The 22,180-nt window shown below is 32.0% G+C and overlaps 1 protein-coding gene across 1 annotated transcript; it reads left to right on the top strand.

Moving 5' to 3' along the window:
- Positions 1–5: 5 nt before the first annotated feature.
- On the top strand, positions 6–14,208 carry LOC119834064 (exostosin-2; the record flags this gene model as incomplete). Its single annotated transcript, XM_038358345.1, has 6 exons — positions 6–440; positions 4,604–4,787; positions 11,097–11,256; positions 11,610–11,730; positions 12,430–12,588; positions 12,927–14,208. Coding segments are annotated over 6 exons (1,281 nt in total), but the record flags the coding sequence as incomplete, so codon positions are not given.
- Positions 14,209–22,180: the final 7,972 nt, after the last annotated feature.

The raw sequence follows: 22,180 nt of genomic DNA on the forward strand, positions 1-22,180 counted from the left end.
GCGATATTAATGATCACAGAATGCGCTGTGAGTATACAACAGGCAAAATGTTCGCATACCCAGATGTTTTAAAGAATGGTTTATTTTGTTTAGTTGTACGTAGTGCGAGATTGATACAGGCTGTGCTATTGGATGTTATAGCGTCACAATGCATTCCAATAATAATTGCAGACACAATAGTCATGCCATTTAACTCACATATAGACTGGAACAGAATTGCAATTTTTATACCAGAAGATAATATAAAGAACTTATTGAAAATAGTGCATTCAGTGAGCAAAGAGAGACGTGGGGAATTATATTGGCAATTGAGATGGGTCTATGAAAGATATTTTGCAAGTATAGAAAAAATTACAATGACTATGTTGGAAATTTTTAATGAAAAAGTATTTCCATTGTCCGCGAGAATGTATGAAGACTGGAACATGCCGGAGCATTTGGTAAGTTTAAAATATATTTTTCCGTTTACTTATTCCTCTATTTCAAAGTAAAATTATATTGTTAAACATATAATCCTCAAAATTTTGTAGGTTCTCAAGTCGTACGTTTTTATTGGTTTGTTACTCTTATTTGTTAGTTTGTTATCTATACTATCTGTGGGTTTTCAAACCAATTAAATTCTACTATACAGCACATATGAGTTAACAGAAAAACACAAACTATGTCTTGTAGAAGACATTCCAATAATTGCTAATGGTCATTGAAAGAAAAAATAAATATCAAACAATAAGAGCCCAATAATTATCATTGCCTTGTCAGGCTATATACAAACAGCAAGCTTATTAAATTTAAACCATTTTTTCGCTCAATTAACGTTTTCGGTCTTAAGCGAATAAAAGGAATAGCATTTTATTAATAATATTTATATGTAACTAGCTGCGCCCCGCGGTTTCACCCGCGTAAGTCCGTATCCCGTAGGAATATCGGGATAAAAAATAGATGTTGGCCGATTCTCAGACCTACCCAATATGCTTACCAAATTTCAGAGGAATCGGTCAAGCCGTTTCGGAGGAGTATGGCAACGAAAACTGTGACACGAGAATTTTATATATATAGAAGATAGAAGATAATGTCTTAAGATTTGGTTGAACAACATTGTAGAAACAAACAATATCCATAATATTAATGAATCAGTTCAATTAATATAAATTTTATTTTTATACTATAAAAATGAATATGCATAAAGTGCTATATTATTGTTTATAAGATAATAGAAGAATTAAGTCATTATCTCAATATTAAGCTTTTGAACCTTTAGAAAACATTTGCACGATATGAATGCGCGGCCTTCACCGTGAGTTGGTTTCAGCCGGTGGATTTTATTCAAAAACAGATAATATTACTTGGAAATGGTTGCCTGCGATTATACAATACCGTCACTGGAAGGTATATTAAAAATGCTACGCACAGTTTAACACTGAATAAATATAGCGTAATATCTATTAATTAAAATTTGCTCTTATGTGTCTTGGTTTCTTTAACCATCTCTAAAGAATACGATGTCTTTCCATAAGATTTTTGATGACACATTGTTTTTATTTGCATACTTTATGTATGCATTATTTGTGAGTGTAGAATTACCGTTACGTCTACAGGGAATAAAAAACAGACAGCGGACCGGGTGCACTAACTTATACGGTAAAGGTTCTACGTATAGAATAATAGTTCTAGATTATAGCAACTAACAACCAATAGTTTAATGTTATGGGTATTTTTATAGACCCATGCTCCTTATATTTTTTTTTTATAATTATCTATAGTTTTAAAGCACAAAATGCGGATGCTTTTTGTGGAGTTGTAGAAAAAAAGAGACTTAGAATTTACCGAAATTTTATAAATTTATCATTTATATAAAAACCTATTCAAAGTTGTACGTAACCTCTCACATACAAACTAATAGTTTCTTATTTGTTTACGTTTGGATCAATTTAATTTAGGCAAATTGATCATTGAACGTCGGTAATTAATGTTTATATAGGACAAAGTATACGTTGACACTCTATATCGGTTGGCTTAAATTACTTATCAGTAAATATATTTTTTCCTTTGACAAAGAAATCAGAATAATTCAATAGGACCGGATACTTTGCCTTAACTTTTTTGGATCTTCATTGTCACATTCTTTGAACATTTTTGTGCGTATGACATTTATAATGGGCTTCATTTAAATAAAACTGCTAACAAAGTAGGGACCTCCTTAATTTATTTCTTTTGTTCGCATATCGTATTATACTCATATTGATCGTCGCTTTAACAGATTCGTAGTTATTAGGATTTATAATATTTGCCCAAAATGTATCGTCGACTATCTGATTAACCCGCCCTTATCTCGCGTAGCGCAGATTAAATTCTAGGTTAGCTGTTATCTTAAATATGCTCATGTATAAATGCATGCAGGTTTCCGACAGAAAGCGGGAAGTTTTTTTCTGATTTATACACATATTATATTCTATTTATTCCTTTACATCAAACTAAATTATACTTCAATGATAGGACATAATGTGTTATATAGTAAATTTTTCATGTCGCATTAAAATTTTAAAGAAGAATATAATAAATACTCACTTGATACAATTATAGGCAATTTTAGATTTAGTACGTATTAGGTAAATCGAAATATCTAGTGGGGCATAACAGAGACGTTCTTGCTGACGGTACTGAAGATTATCCTGGCAAAAAAACTTTATGCTCTACTAGAGCGAACGAAAGAGAGACTTTCTTCGTGTATCAAGTAAGGATCGAAGCTAGAGTTGCTCATTTTACGCGATCTTGTCGCTCTGCAGTACCTTGGAGAGTGATTCTTTTGTGTGCAGCTATCGTTTGAACGACTACTCTGTTGCCCCTCGTTTTCGTCGGCGAGTGCGAAGGCGGCTTTGACACAACTATGATGGCATTGTGATAGCCCAGAATATATTTCCGTGGCATTTAACGTTTCTTAAGTTCACCTACTTTTGAAGTGGCGTAACCTAATTCGAAACGAAATTATAACCTTTTTGTATTCAAAGATAATGCGAGCTTTTCTCTAGGAAATTCCAGCCGCAAAGGCCGATAGTAATAAAACAGTTACAATTATTTTAATTGCAAACCATTTTTATTATCGTTAGTGAATTAAAATTAATACTAAATATTCAGGCCCTATGAGCCTAAGAAATTATATATTCTATCATTCTATATATACCTGACGAAAAAGACCTTTATAAAAGTTGAATACCTATTTGCTTTAAAATAGATCAGTTAAACATTTGAAAAGCATCTGCTCTACGTCCCAAAAGGGAAAACTGGCTTTCACGTATTCTAGTTTTGTAGCCAACAAGTAAGAAAGTAATAAATTCTGTAGATCCCTTTAAATTTATAGAAGCGTAGGTAAAATTTTATTCGGCCAATAATAAATATTCTTTTTGCCGTGTACTTCGATATTTGTACATTCAACATTTGATTAGAAGTAAGTATAAGTATTATATAATACTAGCTGCGCCCCGCGGTTTCACCCGCGTAAGTCCGTATCCCGTTGGAATATCGGGATAAAAAGTTGCCTATATGTTATTCCAGTTGTCCAGCTATCTGCGAACCAAATTTCATTGCAATCGGTTCAGTACTTTTTGCATGAAAGAGCAACAAACACACACACATCCTTACAAACTTTCGCATTTATAATATTAGTAGGATTAGTAGGATAGTAGAATATAAGATCACGTTAATGTTTAAGCACATTTAATATACTATATTGCAAGTATACAATTTCATATTACTCAATAAATTACACAGAACATAAATAAAGTTTTAAGTAATTTTAATTTTACGTAGTTTGTTAGATGAACGGGATAGGGTTCAATATCCTTTCGTTTTTACGTGGCTGTGACGTAGTTGCATCGACGGACTGAAAACGTGCGGTTTTACATTTTGTATGATTCGGCCGATGTCCATTGTTTTCGTTATATTGATCCTATAAACCGCGCGCAACTAAATATGAAAAAAAGTGTATCCATAATTTACAAACTGTTTTTAGTATTGGTAGTCATTTTTAGTTTCTTAAAAGTAGTGGTATTTATAATAGTGTTATTATGTAACTAGACAATCGTTCAATACGTATCATAAAACATTAACTAGACCAGACAGAATGGACAATCAATATTATTTTAAACAGAGTAATTGCTATGCAATGTAATGGTACTATAGACCCGAAGTTAATGGTTACTGAAATTTGTTTATGTTTGTCTGTTTGAATGTGTCTAAAACTAGCAGAAAACAATGAGAAGATTTTGATGAAAATTTTTTATGGTGATATATTTGATTTAACTTATGGGTAACTGGGGATGAAAAGTAAAATCGCCACATATTTGCGAATATGTAATGTAAAAAATAATAATCAATTTGTAACTTTTTAAGAATGAATAATGTCCAAATTCATACAAAACTAGATTTTAGCAATTATTTGAGCATAATCGCCACATCTCGGAGATTTTTGTAATCAAAACATGTACGAGTAGCACTATGTGCCATCACATCAACCAAAAACAATCTATACGTACATAGCGCTAGCCAAATTAAACTCTCGATAAATGTAAATCGGTATTTCCAATGTTCAAAAAGGTGTTATTTTTAGTATGGACCGGTGAATCCGCTGTTTCTACCAGAGACGGCCCCGAAGGCGCCGGGCTTCACGGCTGTCATACTAACATATGACCGCGTTGAGAGTCTGTTCACGCTTATCAGAAAATTGGTGCGAACGCCGAGCTTGGCGAAGATCCTTGTTGTATGGAACAATCAGAAGCTGCAACCACCGCCGGGTAAGTTTATTTATATGGGGCTTTGGTTTATAGTATATTTGATCTTAAGAAGTATTGAATATATAGGGCTTTTGGGCCACCATAGGCCGCCAAAAATAATGAATAAATGGAATTCGTTTATACTTGATACATGATATAGATATTATTATTTACTAACGTAAAGTAATACGAGGAATTTTATCGTAATCTGTTCTTTGTTCAGAAAAAAATTACACATTACAATTATGCATCTGTATTTGCTGTAAAAAATGAATACATATTTATAGAAATGAATAAAAAAGTATTATGCTGTACACATGAAAGCAGAATATAATAAATATTGTATTATTCAGTGTAAAACATGAGTAATATGCGATACAACAAAAAGTAATTAATAAAGTTCCATTTATGTCTCTATTAATGGCTTTAAACATGCGATTTCGTATCTTATTTCGAACTACCCCTACCCGTGGTTTAATGTTATTTACTATTTAAATTTCACATTTGATTAAGCACTTCCATCCCATGTTTTCCCGTTATTTATTATGCTCGGGTACTATGGATAGGATGGTGTTAAATAATACGCTCTTTGAAAAACAATAACAGAGCGTGTAATATAACTGTCCATCGTACAAGCGATGTTGTGTTGAGAGTGAAATTAAATATTGAGATGCCAATATCTGTTTTATTTCGCACGCACTACGAACGTTTTTTATTTGCGCTCAACCGAATTGATTATTAATCTAAATACACTTTCAATGTTTTTTCAATAGAGATCGACGCTGTTTTGTCTTTGAATGTGCAATGTGATGATAATGTCCGAATGTTTTTTAATGCTTTGTGCCATGTACAGTGTGTACGAATTAATTTATAACATCGGAGTGGCTCCACTATCGCGTGGTTGGGCTGTGTATTAATTTCATTGCACGATTAGTTTTGGTTGAATTTATGTTGGCATGCATATTGATTTACTGCATTATTCATTTGATTCACTTTGAAACTGTCAGATGTGAAAAAAATGTGTTTTGATTTAAGAAAATATTTATTAATTTATGATACAACTAGCTGCGCCCCGCGGTTTCGCCCGCGTAAGTCCGTATCCCGTAGGATTATCGGGATAAAATGTTGATTATATGTTATTCCAGTTGTCCAGCTGTCTACGTACCAAATTTCATTGCAATCGGTTCAGTACTTTTTGTTCGAAAGAGCAACAAACACACACACACACACACACACATCCTTACAAACTTTCGCATTTATAATATTAGTAGGATTAAAGTAGGATAAGTGCAATATGTATACTACACTATTTCTTAAATTATACGAGATCATTTCGTTCTGCCTGCCTAATACGTTTCATACATGCAAATTTTGTTGTTAAATATGAAACAGTAATTAATGTTTATCAATGATTAAGGCATTGAATTCAAATAAACACTTTAGCAAACATAATAGACCGTCAAATAGGCATATTGGATGATAATAAATATGTATTCATATAAATCAGAGATCTCCTCCGAGACTTAAAAAATTTAACGACGCCCGTGAGATAAATATACTTTAATGTGTTTGAGATAAAATAAAATGTTATTATTTCTATTCATGTACATGAACTGCAACTCAAACAAACTCAAACTAAAACATTTATTCATTAAAGTAGACTTCTTATAGAAGCACTTTTGAATCGTCATATTACACAGTTATAACATTTACCACCGGTTCGGAAGGCAGTTTCTACAGAGAAGAGACGGCAAGAAACTCTGTAGTTGCTCTTTTAAAATAATATAAATTTTACATTTTAATTCTACATAATATGTTACATGGACATAACAATGATGCCAATGAACTGACCTGTGGTTCTTAAGCGACAACATTCCATGGATTGTCATCCTACTATCCTACTAATATTATAAATGCGATAGTAGGTTCTCTGAACTAATACATTTTTAATATAGTTTTTGAATTTAGCACTACTATACTATGTCTTATATAACGCTATGAAACATATTGTTATTCCACCATATTTACCACAGCGTGCCCACTCTCGTTTACTATCGTCTCGCAAACTAAAGCTTCATTCAGGTCCCACTACCAGCGCTTTGAGTCTAAGCACAGTCACTAACAGGTGGTCAACAAGGTATTGTTCGAATGTCGTGTACAAAGCACGCTGTAAAAGTGTTCAGCGCTTGAGTGCACTCTTACTGAAAACGTTTCAAAATAGTAGCATCGTACCTGGGCGGCTTTTTAATTATACAAGGGCTTTTCGTAACGTAAGTCACGTGACTTATAGACGTTATGGCGTAAGTATCCCCCGATGGTCTATCAATTAAATAATTGCAAATGAAAATTTTCTTGTTTTAATTCAGTTTCTCCTTCAGATGTATAATTGATTACTTTATTAATTATGTACATGTTTTATATTACATTTTCTTTACGGCGGTGTTAGTAAAGCTTATTAATATAGACTTAGGATTTATCTTTGAAACGCTTGTTAAGACTATATGAATAATCTTATAATATTGGATCGTTTTTCTTTGCGGGAATTAAAATAGTCCAGTTATAATTTGATGATAGTCTTTACGTTATACGAACAGCTTTGGGAAATGTTCTTAGATTCGTATTTAATAACGTATGAACTATTAAAATAACATATATAAGATTGTGGTAATTTTTTTTTATGTCACAGTCGGCAATGGAGGTGGTGGGTCGTCTGATGGTAAGCGCTACCACCGCCCATGAACAATTGGAGAGGCATAAGTTCCATTGCAGACCTTACGCCTCTACAAAGGGAATGCCGAATTTACATTGGGAAGGGATAAAGAAAGGGTTGGCGAGAGGAATAAAGGAAAGGACTGGGAATGGCAAAGAAAAGGATGCGGGCCTCTGGCTCCCCCACTCACCGAACGAAACACAGCAGAATGCTATTTCATGCCGGTCTTCTGTGGGGGTGTGGTAAGTACCACACCCCTACAGAAGAGCGGTGCGAGCTGGCCCAATTCGTGCCGAAGCGTGCTCGACTACCACATGGAAAGCAATCTGTTTTCCTATAGTTGGAATACTGTCTTTCTACGAAGTCAGATTCCAAAGTGAACAGCTTTGAGTTTCGGCGAGTTCATCATAATTATTGGATTATTGGATCAACATTTTTACCAAACTAAAACAGAAATGTCATAATATTGTATTTTTAACTATAATAATAGTGTATTAACACAATAGCGTCATATCCCTAGAAACACACAAACATGTCACACATTCCAGTACGAGGTAGTTTTAGTGGTTTCGGTATATTACATATTTATTTACCACTCTGCCAATGAATGAAGTAGTTCTTATAAACGACTAGCTGCGCCCCGCGGTTTCACTCGCCAATCCCGTAGGAATATCGGGATAAAAAGTTGCATTTGTGTCATTCCAGTTGTCCTTACCAAATGTCATTGCAATCGATTCAGTGAAAGAGCAACAAACATCCATACATCCATACTTACAAACTTTCACGTTTATAATATTTGTAGGATAGGATATATAGGTATCGTATGATAGCAAGAATGACAAGTAAATGTTTGTAATTCTTACATATTATTATTGCATGAGAACATTAATAAAATATCTTAAATACAATCGATTATGTAACAGTTTTCACCGCGAATGCTATCATGCCATATATGTATCAACAATTATGTCGTATTTCACAAATATGGAAAAACATAACGTGATTTGTGAAAGCGTCGCACAAATTCCTTTCCTGCTTCCTTCTTGCTAATGTATCTCGTTTCACTTATTATTACGCCAAAATTCTAACATGATCGTAAATGTTGTGCATAGTATTTTTTAAAAAGAGACATTGTTAGGCAATATGTATGTTTTTAAGACCCCAGAGCAATGTTCAGTAATCATTGGGCTGATTTTGGCATAATTTTATATTTTGATAAGCTAATAAGTGTAATGTTAATCGAAGAATAAAGAAACGCGGATATGTTATTAATTGAAATAGGGAATTGAATGTGGGAGTCGAGTACGCTTCGGCACGAATTGGGCCAGCTCGCACCGGGAATAGCACCATAACACCACTGGCGATCGTGATCGGGTGAAAAAGTAGCATGTGAATCAGTAGCATTTTTATTTGGGTGTAAGGGGGGGAGCCGGAGCCTCTTATCCTTTTTCCTACCCTTCCTAGTCCTTTTCTTTATTCCATCAGGCAGTCCTTTCCTTATTCTGTTTCCATTAAGGTTAGCAATCCATTCGCAGTGGCATAAGGCTTCTACAAATGTTCATTGGTAGTGCTGGCCGCTTATTTGGCTTCATTGGAATTGAAATAGAGGTCTAGAAAAAACAGTTCACGACATATGCATCTAAAGTCGAAAAAATGTACTAAAAAATCGATGACCAACATAATTTTGTATACCACGTATGCGAAACCGCCTGCGGACAGGTAGATAATTATGCTGTATATTTGCTAAATGCTATTAAAAAATCTGCGTTAACGGGACAAAATTCAAAACGGGTGTATCGATTCAGATGTGACCAACAATGAAATTCGGCAATTTAACGTGTTAAAGTAGGTACTGATAAGTTAGAAAATAAATTAAAGTACCCAATGCAATGGCAGTGTCGTCGGTTTGCAATAAAATAACGATAAACAGTGATACAAAAACCCCGACATAAATCGCAAAGAATAATCTTAATGAAGACTTATAACGCGATTGTAATAAAAATAATGAAGAAAGTTCAGTCGAGTTCTTGTTATTTACATACACTTATGTCGGAGACATGAAGCGGAGACAATGCATAATGACGTACTTGTAATTACGCTGGTGCAATAGAATAAAATGTTTTAAGCGCTTTTTTGTGTATTTTATAATGATGATGATGGAATAATTTACCTTTGTACGTTGTTTTTCTGAGTGTTGTTATTATACTTTTTAATTTGTGTGGGAGAAAGAGTTTGGGATGTTTCATTACCTTAATAGGCACTTAAATAGTTTAATAAATTACCATTTATATTTACTTGACCGCCTCCTTGGTACAGTGGTTAACGCGTGTATTTAGAACCGAGGGGTCCTGGGTTCGATTTCCGGTGGGGACGCACAAAAAAAAAAATGTCTCGGTCTGGCAGGACACAGAAGGCTGATCACCTACTTGTCCATAAAGAAAATCGATCAGTGAAACAGATGTATATCATCTGCCCCATACCCCACTAGGGGACAAGGGACTTCACTTATATTTAAACTAGCTTTTAACAGTGGCTTTGCTAGCGTTAAATTCGGAGTAATTAAATATATGTTATAGCTGTTCCTTTTGAATCACTCTTTCTGTTAAAAAAAAACAATCAAAATCCGTTGCGTAGTTTTAAAGATTTAAGCGTACATAGGGACATAGGGACAGAGAAAGCGACTTTGTCTTATACTATGAAGTGAAATAAATAGAGAAGACAGTTGTATGTAAATTCCTTCAGGTTTTACATTGGATTAAAACTTTTTGCAAAAAGCAATTGATTACAGCTCAATTTATCTTCTTAGTAACACAAGTTAAGTGTAATTTTCGTTCATTTTTCGTGTCTTATTTTTTTTTTGTCTGAATCCCAAACTTTACCAAAATAACATTACGTATATACATGTTTTTTTAGCGAATTGCTTTAAAGTTCAATTAAAACCCATTTCATTTTTATCAAAATTTTTCTTTTTGAAATATACATAAGTTGTACAGAATATTAGTTTTTAAATAAAGTGTCTGATTTAATTTTCTTTAGCGCTGAAGCTTAGCTTAGCGGGAACATCCTAATTTTTTTAACAGGATGCCTAGCAGTATCTATAGTAACATTTTTTTAAAATTGTGTTCCTTTTTTGTGTGCAATTAATGTACTAAAGAATATTATTTATAGATAATTTCATTCTATATATTGTACTAATCAAATATAATTTCCTTCCTCTTAATTAAAATATTTGGTATTGCAATAAATATCCTACTTCCTATATCCTACTATTCCTACTAATCCTATCCTACTAATATTATAAATGAGAAAGCTTGTAAGGATATGTGTGTGATTGTTGCTCTTTCACGCAAAGTCTACTGAACCGATTGCAATTTTGTATACGTAAACAGCTGGACAACTGGAATAACATAAAGGTAACTTTTTATCCCGATATGCCTACGGGATATAGACTTACGCGGGTGGAACCGCGGGGCGCAGCTAGTTATATATATGATTGCAACTAATATCCTCAAAAAATATAAGGAACATATAAGAAATTTCGTTCCCTTACAGTGGTAACAATTTGACTGAAGTCGATGATAGAAGATATAATGTACTTAACAGACTATCTTTTATTTCAGCCTCCGAATGGCCGGTGATAAACAAGCCGTTAAAAATAATACGAACCAAAGAGAACAAATTATCGAACAGGTTTTTCCCCTACGACGACATTGAGACGGAGTGTCAGTTGACCATAGACGATGATATTATTATGTTGACACCAGATGAATTAGAGTTTGGGTAAGTTTATATTTTCATGAAGACCATAAAACTATTGGAAGTACAGTAAATGAATTATTTAACATAACATTAAGAATTAACATACATACAAAAACATTGTAAAGTATAACATTTTAATATAATTTAATATCTTAATATATATAAATTACGTGTCACGTTGTTTGTACGCGATGGACTCCGAAACTACTCCACCGATTTTTATCAAATATGCACATTATGTGGAGTTTGATCCAACTTTAAAGATATGATAGTTTGTATTATTTCAATTACTGCAGCTGCAGAGCAGCTAGTAACATTATTATAACATAATAATTTAATACATAATATAAAATTTTATGCGTGTTATTTTTCAGTTTTGACGTATGGCGGGAATTCCCCGACAGAATCGTTGGGTTTCCATCGCGTCTGCACGTGTGGGACAACGCCACCAGTTCGTGGAAGTACCATAGCGAGTGGACCAATCAGATATCAATGGTAAGAACTCGAAACATTTATTTATTCAGCCTGTGTAAGATTATAAAATAAAAACTCATTCACTTCACTAATTAACTATTTATTACTAATTATTATATATCAATAAACTGTTTATTATTAGAAAAAATATTATGGAAAAGTTTGAACTCGTGTGTACTCGTTCTCATATAACGAACTTACTGATTTATAGCATGAATAAGCATACTAAGCAAAAGCACTTCTTTGATTTTATGAATATAAAACAATTATGTTTAACAAAAAAAATGAAACTGCCTCGACATTGTCAGAACTAAACCAACATTAACTGTAATCCTATCCTACTAATATTATAAATGCGAAAGTTTGTGAGGATGGATGTATGTGTATGTGTATGTTTGTTACTCTTTCAAGCAAAAACTACTGAACCGATTGCAATAAAATTTGGTACGTAGATAGCTGGACAAGTGGAATCACACATGGGCGACTTTTTATTCCAATATTCCTACGGGATACAGACTTACGCGGGTGAAACCGCGGGGCGCAGCTTGTAAAAAATCAAAATCCGGTCACCCATTCGAAAGTGGAGTGGGAACAAAACCGAAAATAAAAATAAAGTAAAGTTTAACTTATTTCTTTAAAGCGGTATATTTGTAATCCCACGACCCACGTTAACAAATCTATATAAAACTCATTTTTTTTTAATAAATATTTCATTTTCAGGTGTTAACAGGCGCCGCGTTCCACCACAAGATCTGGTCGTGGTACTACACGTACAAGATGCCGGCAGAGATACGGCAGTGGGTGGACGAGAACTTTAATTGCGAAGACATTGCTATGAACTTCCTAGTGGCTAATATTACGAGGAAAGCGCCTATTAAGGTGAGTGTTATACTGAAATCTGTTATACAAATTAGTCAATTTGCGTTTCGTGGTATCCTTAGAAGTATTTTTATCATTATTATTGAAACAATCTAGAGGCTTTTTTGCAGTACTACAGATATCACAGTTTATTTTCTAATAAATTATTGAATAATGAAAATCTTCATGTATGTATGTATGTACTAAGAGAAATAAATATTATAATTTAGAAATTATATATATTGTGGACAATATAATGAATAAATCGTGTTTAAAATCCGTAAAAAAGTTTTTAATTTCTAAATGTATAATACTCGCGTAAAATCAAACACGAGAAAATACTATATTATAATTTTCAGGTGACACCGCGAAAAAAATTCAAATGCCCCGAGTGTACAAACACAGAAATGCTATCCGCAGACGCGAAGCACATGTCGCAGAGATCCGCTTGTATCGACAAATTCACCAAAATATACGGACATATGGCGTTAAAGTCCGTTGAGTTTAGAGCTGATCCATTGCAGTACAGAGAAACGGGCTCTGGAATACCACATTTGTACCCGGATATAGGCGCTTTGTGAAAAAAAAACTAATTATACACTACGGTTCTAATTGGTAAATCTATGGCTGGCTTAGGGTGGCATATTTGGTTGATAAAGCCTTACAAAGGTCTATTGTGTAAAGGTCTTCATTCAATTTAATTAAAGTTTTATTTCGTTTTTGAAAACTGAAAAGATTTATGCAAAAAATTAAATAGTGCTATAATTTTTGGAAATTGAAAATGAATTAACGCTTCTAAATGACTTAATTCACGCGCGTAAACTGTCTTGATAGTGATTGGTCAATAATGTTTTGCCAGAGATTGGCTAATTGTTTTCCTATATTTAAAAGTTTTTGGTCAACTCTGATGTTAATGTAAATGTAACCATTATTCAAATGTGGAACTTTATGGAAATATGAATTGATCGGTTGTTTATCCTTTCCGTTAAAATATTTTAGTGCAAGTAATTTTGAATAATGATGGTAAAGATTTTGAAAAGGGGATATAGTTAAGAAATATATTCTAAGACTTGTATATTTAATTTTAAATAAATCGGTCAATAATGAGATTCTTTTTAGTAGTATTAAGACGAACATAAAATCTATATTGTGCACTAAAATAAACTGCCACCCTGACTTGCTATAAATATATGAAAATTTATACATTTCAATATGTATAATTAATTGCCAGGCGCGAAAATGTAAGGAATTGTTATTTATTACTAAATTGAGTTTTCTTAAAATGAGTTACAATTTAGTGTTACGAGTATTGTCAGTCCTGACGTCTGTGTGTTTCAGCCAATTTTGTAATTAGGTGTAATTTGTGGTCATAGCATAGAGTAAATAAGCACAAGTTAAGCTTTAAGTGCTTCACATTGTATAGTAATGAGTTTTTTTTTAAGAAACGACACATTTTTCACATTATGAGAACAAATAATTAAAATTGAGAATATTAAGGCGGTAGTTGTATATTTTTTAGTAATGGTGAATCGTTTCGACTGACAATGCGATAGTATGATTTAAATTAGACGCTCCTATTAGTTTCGGAGGTATGGACAATAAATAACGAAAGGCTGTAAGCGAAGTAAAAATGGGAATCGTCCCCCATATACCAGGGTAATGTAGATTTAACTACCATTAAAATCCTCTTTTGAATTGTGTTGTGTATGCTTTCGTTTTTATGGGATGGCGCTATGAATTATTGTTTATATCGTATCTTTTTCCGGTCATTTTAAAAGTTAAAATGAAAAAGATTTTTATAGAAAGTGACTATCGAATTAATTGGGAAGTCAATTAATTTGACTCTCAGGATATTTTACAAAATCCATACATATCTTAAGATTAATTGTTATATTCTTTACTCCAGTAACCTTAACTTAGCAACCTATTCTTTCAAATAAATTCCTCATATTAGATTTATTATCTGTATATTATATACATTTATTTATAGCCCCGTCCCAATTTGAAATTATTAAGTCTATATTTTACCCTCAATTTTAATTATATCTGTGCCATGGTTTTATAATCTATCGTTTGTTGATAGGTTATGATATTATGTGTAAGAATACTTTTATGTTTTAAATTTGTTTAAAAGTTATTTTAAGGGGACTATAAGAGCTATAGTGACGCACGCACACTAGCGTACGTATTATGCTCGGAAATAATAAAAAAAATAAATAAAAATAAAAAAAAATCAATAACTCTTTAATCACTTTGTTGTTTGAAGAACAATTTCACAAATATCAGTATGATTGCCCATATATTAGTATGGTTTTTAATTGTTAGAAGAATTGTTCAGAGATATCGTCATTATTTGCAAGCATTTTGTTTTCAACATCCCATCTAGTTAGCATATATCATAAAGCATAGTTTCTGTTTCATTTTATTTATTATTTATTATATACTTTAAGCCACTTTAAAACACAATTTTAGCTCTTATAATCCCCTAGTATTAATTATTTTTATTAGAATCGGTAAATAATTTATGTGGTTAAAATTACTTTAGATGAAATTCAAATTCATTTGAATCATGTTTCATTTCAAAATGTTCAGATATCTTCATAAAAGACCAGACATGTTGAAAGATGAAAATGTTTTACATGTTTTTTCCATTTTAATGAAGAAAGAAATCAACACTTGTCACACTAATTAATTGTCAATTTATTGAGGTAATGAGTACACGTAATTAACGTGAATTATGAATTTTTATATGAATTAATATCAATAAAATTAAAACTAAAATACGTTTTTAAATAAACTATAGTTTTATAATTTGTTGAAATGAATATCTTAAAAGATCCATTTCGGATATTATTTGGTAATTTTTGTGAATGAAAATTCCTAAATTAGAATTTTCGTTCGTACTTGAGCCACTAATATAAAATTCCATAGACAATTAGAAATTTGTATTTCTGTTATAAATGTTATATATTGTTTCAAAATCAATAAACACGCTCGCCTGTCCCTAGAAGTGTAAAAAATTCTAAAAGATGTAATGAAAAAATGTAGTTCTTTAGGTGAAAATTAGTCCATTTTGACATATCGGTGCTTGTATGAAGGATTATTCCTAAAGAAATGTAGATATTGTTATATTGTACGAAGAACGCACGAAATGTAGAAGTTAGAAGTAGAACGCAACATTTTGCGATATATTTTTTGTATCGCGGTTGTATTATTGCCTTATGTTTGTTTATCCAATTGTGTTGATGAATCGCGACTAATTGACATAGAAATTTCAATTTTATAGCGTGCAGTATAAAACGCAATTTCACAAAACTTCATTTTTCATTTTATATTTTGATACATTGATATATTTTTAATTATAGATGTTTTACATAACATTAACTAAGCATGAGCTGTTGTTTTTTGTTTAGTAATAAAAACCATTTCTAGAAATTGCGTTTTATATGTTACTCGAGGTATGTTTGTGTGATCTATATAAATTTGAATAAATCAATGTTTGTTGAATTGACAGATATGCGCCATTTTTTACTTTTATTCCGACTATAAGGTAATGGATTAAATGTCGAGTGTTTAATATAATAAACGCAATTATATTTATAACGTGGAATACAATTATTATTAGATAGATTAATTAATTATTTTACATAATATAGAAATATTTTTTACTTTTATAAGATTCCATATTTCTGTTAACATACTATATTTTAAGTAGCAACACTAATCATAGGAATTTTTGAAATGCCATTTACATCTTTATTTATTTAGCGTTTTTTTTGTACAGAGTTTTTAATAAATTTTATTTCTAAGTATAATTTGTGAAGAGCTATATTTTTAACACGACATAATAAATCGCAACCAAAGAAATTGTCGACTAGTCTCGAGGAAGGTATTTATGGTTTTAACGCATTTAAATGAGTTAAGGAAAGAAATTCTATAGTTGAAGTTACCAACGGTATAAAATGACAGACTGAAGCAATCAATTTGTGTTAGGTAAATGCTAGATTGTAAATTGGTGTGTAATGTAGATAATGTAGTTTTGTCTATGTGCTTATTTTTAATGAATAAATGTATTGATGTCTGCCTAATTTTTGTCATGTTGGTAACGATTTTTTTTTTATTTTGACACATGATATAAGATTAGTTTATGTTATTGGTGTAAAAGTACATATTGCCGCCATTTTTATTGATAAGGCCTAAAATTGATATTCGAGAGGTATTTCAAAGATTTGTTTTTTTTTTTAAACAATCGCGCATCTAGATGGGTTGTAATAATGAATGTTGAATCGCTTAAGTTTTAAATGTATACATATTATATTATGTTCACAAGAATAATTTTATGTTGTAATCAAGTACATACTTCTTAAAATATTTGTTTATTTGTAATCACGGGTTTTGAATATATGTAGTAATTGTGCCCAGTTATGTTTTAATTTGTTGTATTTTCGCGTAAAAAATGAAATAATTGTTTATAGTTCTGATAAATAAATGCGATCGTATGACAAGATAATATTATTTATAAGAAAAACGTTTTTCACTTTACAAATTATTTAAAATCTTGAAACCTTATCAATCTTGTACAATATCATTGTCATGTCATCATAAAACTTTTGTTGTTTTGTAGATAAATGTTTTAAAGAGTAAGTAAGTACTTAATAGATATTATTTGTTGCGATGTACAGCGTGTAAATAGTCTATTATATACTGTGAATAAAAGGAGACATATCAATTTGTAGACATTATTTAATTTATCCCACTATCTTTATAAGCGACGATGCTAAAGTTAAGCTCTCTGACTAAGATGATAATACTTATTCGACGCTAATAAATGAAAATATTCCATTGAGAATACATACTATCTCCCGGGAATCTTAATTCGCGTATATTTTATTATATAATGCAATTGTTATTATAAGTGTAAAAAATAAATGCGATATATTTGCAATGTAGCGCAAAATAATGCGTTAAATTGCAAGCAAATGTTAATTACAATTCTTTGATACATTATAATCATCGTCTTATAAGTTTCAATTATAGTACCTATTATATTGATCGAAGATCGCTTATAATCCAACGGTTTTTATCATTTTACAGCGACATAGGCAACATCTAACGAATGATCGAGGGTTTTCAATATTAACAAAAATAATCTCGTCAGACCATGCACAAAACTTTATGTATCACTAAACGGACAAATCATCGTATTATTTGATTGAAAGCGACTTCCGTTTTTAAATGGTTTTTCTATGAAGCTGTTTACGTCATACTTGCTCTTTGCTACTTGAAAAGTAGGAGGATATACAATTTTCCGAAGATTCCTCTTTTCGCGATAATTATCTCGAACAATCTGTCGCGGTGCACTACGAGGTTTCATAATAACGATGCCCTGTTTCAGACAGCTCTTGTGCCTCGACAAATAAGTTTCCTTCAACGTTTCCCCGTTTACGTACGCTAAACGTTCACTGCATCTTTAAGAGATGCTAGCTTTAAATCAAATTCTAATCTTATAAGCTATCTTTGGCTAAGCGAAAATTTGCTCCTGAAGATTCAACAATAAATTAATTTAGATGTCAGTGAAATATAAATATTAACCGTATCGCGACTGTGGACAGAAGACAGTTTTTTCTTTTTTGTAAACCTTATGAATACTTGTCATTTATCGAGTACGTTTTTGGGGAGGGTCCGAGGGTCAAGGGACTATATATCATCATTAGTTATTAAAACATAACTTAGCCAAATTACTTACGTAGGTGAAGATCGTTTTTTGACCGACATTTTATTTTAAATTTAAATTTGATTGTTTTTAAGTAGATATGCGTCAATTTCATATTTTCTTGCATTGATCACATAACACATGACAGCTAGATTAAATCAAATGAACCTCATTCTGCTCTAACAATAATCGTAGCTAATAAATACAATCTGTACAGACACACAATAGAAGTAAAAGCCAATCCATTGTGCATCAAATCCAAACACGTTAAATTAGTTCGCATCGACCCCAAGAGCCAACTTTGTATCAACAATATGGGTTACAAAAGAGAAAACGCTACAGAATCTGTGTCTATTCAACATCATAAGTAACCCATTTGTAGTCGCATTGCGTTATAATTTCCTAGTGCAGATGTAGTAAACACGTGGGCGGTCGGGCTACCGTCAAACGCATTGTTCCTTAAACAGCCATTAAACTATCACATAAATTAGTGCGACCATAACTGATATCATTTCTAAGTAGACTAACTTTGCTATTGTTTCAAAATTATAGTTTCGGTATGGCATTTAGCAGCCAACTGCGGTTTCGCACATTATGATCAAATTTTGTTTTCCTTAAGAGTTAGTTAAACAGATGTTATATACGCATAACAGATTATACAAAATACATCAAATGTATAAGTAGCAACTAAGTAAATATAAATAAACAACAATCGCCGCCTGACGTTTATTCTTTCAAGTTCGATAATGAGGAAAAAATAGTACCTACCTAGGTAATTCTAAGTAAAGATCTTGAAAGTTAAAAATTGCATAAATAGAATAAAAAGTTAGGCATAACATTAAATATGAAAAAGAAAAAGAAGAAAAACATGCAGAATAGGTTATGTAAACATTTTGATAGCTGAAGATACTCACATACCAGTAGGTATCCTCGTATCTACATACAGTTAAAAAAAGAGTTGTGAACAGTCAGTGCCTTCTTCAATTTAAAAAATTGCAAGAAAAATATAATTTTGTTACAGAATTTAATAAAAATTATAAAAACGTACTGTTCAATATCATAAAGTAGTGAATTATTATAATTTTGCTATTGTGTTATTAATTCAACCAGAAGACAAAATAGAGGTTACAGTAACATACCAAATAATTGACATGAAATTTTTCGTAAACAACCTCGTAATTATTCATAATACGCTATCCAAATGGGGCTGATATTTAATTAATTAATTACAGATTAATTAAATTAGTAACAAATGGACAGGCATGTCACATATAAGTGCCTACCCACTTTCGATATCACACTTGCGCCAAAATTGTAATGCGCCAATTAACAAATATTTGCATGAAATAACTGGTTCCAAATTCTGTCACTGCATTAAAATTAACATTCATATTATTTTGTGCCCAAAATAAGCTGACGCCCCGCTGGGAATAATCGATGCCTATCAACGAGTGTAAATATTCAACTTTATGAAAGAGATATATTCTCAAATTTTTATCGATAAGCATTTGTTTATATAACAAATTGTATTTATAAAATATAAGCTGCGCTCCGCGGTTTTCCCGTGTCAGTCCGTATCCCGTAGGAATATCGGAGTAAAAAGTTGCCTATATGTTATTCCAGTTGTCCAGCTGTCTAAGTACCAAATTTCATTGCAATCGGTTCAGTAGCTTTACGTGAAAGAGTTACAAACACACACACACATCCTTACAAACTTTCGCATTTATAATATTAGTGGTATAGGATAGGATAGGATTACGAATCTTAACAAGATATTGCGAATGATAAATATTCCTTCATTCATTTTAAATAATTAAAAAAAACTTTTATCCATGTAGACTGTAAGCTGTCGAGATAAATTACTAAACTAAGTAATAAAATAGTACGACAAAAAAGTAATGCTCAACTACTGACCCTCGCGGTGATCACGATTACCAGTATTAAGCAGCTACTGGATGTCGTATGGGCTATTAAATAAATTTATGTAATGATATTATACACGGCTCTATTTTCATTTTCCAAATTCTGTTTTTAATATAAGGTGTGTATAAGGCTTACTAACTATTTCGTAAACTGTGATTAGTGTCAATAGCCAATAATTTTAATGTGAAACCAAATGATTCTTAAACTGTTTAGTTTAAGAATCATAAGGGTCTCATCATTAAGCTTATGGGCATAGCCAAGGTAAAGTATACTTCAAAACTTTTTTCTGTCCTGCTAGATCATATAGACGGACGGACATATGTTATTCTACTCTAAATTAAAAAAAATGTTTTTTCATATTGTTTTGCCTTAACTAGATAATGTTTTATTTAGACTTTTTATAAATAAATGTGCAGTAATTAATCATCTAGGCCTTAGATAGAACTATCAATTAGAATTAAAATTCCACATTTAGGAAAAAAAATCCATCATCAATTGTTTTAAAATTAAGGTATAAAACGTGTCAAACGAAATCAATAAAAATCATCAACATTATCAATGTACAAAAAAATTCACCAAGCAAAACGTAGTAGCCGGAAAAGATGCAATCTACAGTAAACAAAGAACGCACTCGTCCATACATCGTCTCACTTACGACTTTACTATGGTATTGTCGCGATATATTCGCGATCGTAAGCCGCAAATCGTCTGAGCGCCCTTTGTAGCACCGACAGCCCGCATTGTACGCTCTAACACGGGAGGTGTTGATGTCAAGCCACACAAATATGTAACAAGTGAAAAAGAAAATGCGGAGTCGGGACGCAACAAGCGACTACGCTCCGCTCCGCAATTTATTTACGCGTAACACGACTGAAGTAATTTTAATTAGAATGGCCTTTTAATGAATAAAGACATAAAATGTGTTGTGAGATTCCATAGGATTTCCGCGAATTCTTATGTGTCAAGTTTAATTGGTGATTAGGTATTGTTATGCGTGACTCTTCGCGAATCTCAATCGCTCCATTGTATCAAAAAATTCAGCAAGAATGTTAAAGAGTTTAAGTTATTTTGAAACCTAGCACGTGCGACAAGGCACAGCCACGGCGAGGAACTCGCATTGATGTAAATACTGAATTGAAATAAGTACTTAACTGGGATAGTCCCTTGATCACAAGTATATAAGTGTATAATCTACGACAAGAATTATGTCTTTTACGAAGCTATTTTTAATATGATGGCCGTACTGTCATAATCATATAGGATGGTTATTTTATCACTTATTGGAGCCAAAGTAATTGTAAATGTAATTAACTGAAATACATAAACTGTGCTCCAGTATCCACAAAAATGTAAGACCTCTTATTGAAACTCTGGGTGGCTGGAAGAAATTGCCCGCCTTTTTGTACATAACATGAACCTACGTATACTTACTGTTTTAAACCTATTCATTTTTATTGTGTGATTGATTTTGTGTAAAAATAATACACCTATAATAAATGTCTTACAAATTCGTTTAACATTATCGACCCGAAAAGATTAATTGTGGAAAAGATAACTTGTTAGAATTATTGAGGTCCATAATAATTACATAACTAAAATGTACTGACCTATAAGATTACGATTCAAATGTTACATGTGTACTGTATGACTTCGATAGAATAAGATAAGTTTAAACAATCGATGTGGATGACGTGAGCGATTGAATATAATAAGATACCATTTTCAGGCAGAACCTAACACCGCTGGTTCATCGAACCGCTAGACGCTGACGATTGACGTTACCATGATTTTATTCTTTTGGGGATATATTATCTTTTATGAGAATTTCATCTTGTTTGAGAGATGGTAAAAAGCCAAAAAGTAGGGATTTTCCTGCATCTTTCTATGACTCCTACAAAAGCAACCTTTTATTACGTGCTCTAGTAGAACCGCAATTTTTACATGAAACAAGTTTCCGGACTACAGTCACTCGTACTT

This window comes from Zerene cesonia, chromosome 18 (genome assembly GCF_012273895.1).
Source record: "Zerene cesonia ecotype Mississippi chromosome 18, Zerene_cesonia_1.1, whole genome shotgun sequence".
Taxonomy (NCBI): Eukaryota; Metazoa; Arthropoda; class Insecta; order Lepidoptera; family Pieridae; genus Zerene; species Zerene cesonia.